Source organism: Quercus suber, unplaced genomic scaffold (genome assembly GCF_002906115.3).
Source record: "Quercus suber isolate HL8 unplaced genomic scaffold, Cork oak 2.0 scaffold_188, whole genome shotgun sequence".
NCBI lineage: Eukaryota > Viridiplantae > Streptophyta > Magnoliopsida > Fagales > Fagaceae > Quercus > Quercus suber.
Window position 1 is genome coordinate 142078 of NW_027069646.1, and position 3863 is coordinate 145940.

General features: G+C 35.8%; 1 protein-coding gene across 1 annotated transcript; it reads left to right on the forward strand.

The window, feature by feature from the left end:
* Nucleotides 1-1082: 1082 nt before the first annotated feature.
* LOC112003549 (SAGA-associated factor 11) lies at nucleotides 1083-3603 on the forward strand. Its single transcript, XM_024035759.2, has 4 exons — nucleotides 1083-1348; nucleotides 1864-1973; nucleotides 2617-2928; nucleotides 3072-3603. The coding sequence occupies exons 2-4, from the start codon at nucleotides 1938-1940 to the stop codon at nucleotides 3252-3254; spliced, it is 531 nt and encodes a 176-aa protein (XP_023891527.1). The 5' UTR covers nucleotides 1083-1348; nucleotides 1864-1937; the 3' UTR covers nucleotides 3255-3603.
* The last annotated feature ends 260 nt before the right edge of the window (nucleotides 3604-3863 follow it).

Genomic DNA, 3863 nt, shown 5'->3' on the forward strand with positions numbered 1-3863 from the left:
TCCCTCCCTACCTCCCTCCTATTTAAAAGTGAGAAAACTTCTTCTACCACAGTTACATTAATTTTCTCCTGTACAGTCTTTGGGATATTTTGCTTCTTTGAGCATCTTAAAAATTATGTATAACCTTGAGTTTTTCCACTGGGACTATATGTAAGTTTCCTATAACGGGTTTTGTGTTTATGATGTACAAATTACAAGATTAGTAGGAAAAACCAAAAATTTCCTAGGAAATACCGTAATTGCTGTATACACTCTCTGTATATTGGGCTTATTTTCACAAAAAGATATGTAGTTTTTCTTTAAGCTACTTAGTACTAAAGTATCTATACTACTATTTCCCTGTTTGAAATCCTCAATTTTGATGCCAATATATCATTAATCTATTCTCTTACAAGTTTTTTAATTAACAAGATAAATACATAAAAAAATAAATTAAAAAAAAAAGCTACTAAGCACGCGCTTAAAGGTTAATAATCTGCATCTATTATAAATTGAGATTACTAAATTTTTTAATCACAAAAAAACTAAGAGGTGTGATGATTATTATGTATTTGTTAGTGAAATAATTTTTTCATCACACTTCTAAGTTTTTTTTATGATTGAAAAATTTAGTAATCCCATTTTATAATTGATGCAAATGATTAACATTTATCTCAAAAAATAGAAGAGTCTCTGGCTTCGAGGCTAGTATATATAATAAAGAGGGGAAAAAAACTAATTAGGTATATATATATATATGGTCAAATATTTGTAATTACTTGTCAAGAGGTTCTTGATTATTTGAATTATTCAGGGCTCATTTGGTAATATTATTTTAGTAATGTTGTTTATATTTTTTTTAAAATATATAAATAAAAAAATATATAAAAATATATATAATATTATTAAACACTAAAAACTGTTGTTTAAATATCGATAACAACCGGTGACTCATCTTTCCTTTCAACGAAGTTAGCATTTTGTACGTTTAAGGTTAGTTGGTGAATTTTAAATTGTTACCTGAGATGAGAGCAATGTCAATCCATTCTGGGTAGAAGTGCACATCCACACAAGTCATTTCAGTGTTTGCCTCCTCCATTTCAGTCTAGTCAGCAATTTCCACACTTGACACGGATAGCGAAAACTTGTAACCAAACAACATTTTCGCTTTTGCCCAAATCAAAATCCCTAAAAACTCCGTCGAATTTTCCTTCGTTACCGTGAACCTCCTCCTCCTCCAAGTTCCCGCAACCGCATCTCTGTCTGAAACTACAGCACTCTGATCCGTAAAAGTCTCGTCCAAATACCATTCTCTCTCTCGCGCCGGAGAAGCTTCTCCTCCTGTGGAAATCTCTTTCTTGCCTTGCCGGTGAGTCCCCTCTCTCTCTCTCTCTCTCTGATCTTGTTCTGTCTTTTAGTTGGTACGGAAGATAACAATAAGTAAGTAGAGTTATGAAAGAGGCTGTCTTGGCTTAGCTTGGCTCTGTATTTGATACTAACTAGTACAGATTTATCATTTGGGGCTTTATGGTTTCGAATGGCCCGTAGAGTGATGAGGAAAGAGACAGAGTGAAGAGTAGAAGGGATTTGTGGCAAAGGCTTTTAATTTGGATTTGGTGACTTTGCTTTTCTCTGTTTATATCTCTGGATAATTCTGACTGCTATGTGCAATTTTGATATTAGACGTTCTTTCTGCTTGTTAAATCTTGTATACATCATTCTTTCACTTGGGCTAAAATCTCTTTCGTACTTAATAAATCTTAGTATTACATTTAGCAAAAACAGTAGAATCTTATTACTTATCTTTCTAACCTTCAATATCGGTTGCTTGTGTCAAATAATTGATTGCATTGTTAATATTGTCTTCTACTTGCTGCAATATAGGGAAGTGTTTCTGGCTTTAACTGAAGTTCTTCGTGGGCATCATATTGGAACTAGCAGCTCTGCTTTTAAGAATCATGTCATTGCCTAATGAGGACAATATGGCTTCTCAGGTATCCCTTTCTATTCGCAAGAACACATTTTCTTTTGTGGCTGGCTTAGCTGTTGAACAATGGAAGATGATAAGATTAAAACCTCCAGTTTTTTAGTTTCACATCTGATTGATTTTTCTCTCATGCTACAAGATTGAAGTCCTTACTTTTCCTGGTTTTAGACCTGTCTCAGTCTGAGACTGAAATCTGGTTAGACAAAGAGGGAAGAGTTATGTCGACCTTGTATGTAGAGCACACAGCAAGAAAGGCGTGTTGACGGGTGGCAATGTAAAGAGTTATTTTACCTTTTTTTTTTAAATGGTTACACACGCCCCCCCGTGGATTTGTACCCATGAGCCACCATCTACCCTTCACTTATCTTTCTTTTCTCTCTTTTTGTTGTGATTTTTTGGTTCTTCTCAGAGTACCAATACATATCATACATGTGTCTTTGTATCAACATACCTTGTATTTTATTGGTTTGATTGCACGACAAGTATGACCCTAAATATTGCAGAGGGGTTTCATACAATGACCTAAAGTCAAGATAGTCAGACTTTTGTTTGGCTTCTTATTACCATAAGATTTAATAACTTGTGTGTGTGGAAATTTTTCTACATAAAATCTGTCATATTTCCTCACTTTTGGTGGGTTTTGCTTGCAGCTTTCATCTCACTTTTTCGGAGATCTCCTTGATTCCATTATTGTTGACGTGGCATCTGAATGTCATCGAATTGCAAGGTTGGGTCTTGATCGTAATTTGGAAGATGAAGAAGAAGAACTGAGGTTGTCAGCACAAGCCCGGGTAAGGGTAGCTGATCCTAGTAATAGTGGTGAAGCTAATAGCAAGTATGTGGTTGACATATTTGGACAGTCTCATCCTTCTGTAGCCAGTGAAGTATTTGAGTGCATGAATTGTGGTCGATCTATCGTGGCTGGGAGATTTGCTCCTCATTTGGAGAAGTGCATGGGAAAGGTGATCCTATGTTCCCTTGATTTGATAGTTGGTATTCCATTTATTAAATTGAGAAAATTATATTTTCTGGTGGTTTTCATAGATTATAAGGGACATCAGCTCTTGTTTTCCTTAACTGTTGTGCTTTTTGTACTCCACTACAGGGTAGAAAGGCTCGACCGAAGGTGACAAGAAGTAGCACAGCTGCACAGAACCGGTATTCACGAGGCAGCCCTGTTTCCACATATTCTCCTTATTCAAATTCCACCAGCTCAAACCGGTTATCAAATGGAACATCCGGTGTTGCAGGTGAGGAGTATTCAAATGGCACATTTCAAGAGCCATGAAGCAGATGAATTGCTAAGGCTTACTTCAAGATATAGTTGAACGGCCAATACCATATGCCTGGCTGAAAAATAATATTTTAATATTTCTTTTGGTGGGAAACTGGGAATGTATGGCTGAACAATTAAGACGATTTTATCAGTTTGTGCCCAGCGGTTTGTCATCTGAAAGTCTGGTGAGTTCATAGTTCTTTAGATGTTTGGACTCGACAGTTGTGAATGGGTTGGGGACCAATATTGTTGACTATCTTTGTAACCCGGCTTGCGAATGTAGTTTGAACTTCGAATGGCATCAAGAGTAAGAAAGGCAAATGAAAATTGTTAGCCTTAGTTTTAAGGGTTTTCTTTTCAATCCCAGTTCGCATATTAACACAAAGGAAATTCAAAATTGAATTATCCCTGATAACGTAAACGTAATTGTTCCCAACCAAAATAAAATAAAAAGTATCGAACCTTTTCTGATCTAAAATACCCTGAATCACAGGTATATCAGCATATTAGGTGACAGCTATATCTTTGGGAAGAGGAAGTATAGGGTTAAAAATGTAAAGTAGAACAGTGTGTAGATGTGTCGATAGAGTGCTACGGGTCTTGGTTTCCTTTAGCATCAGT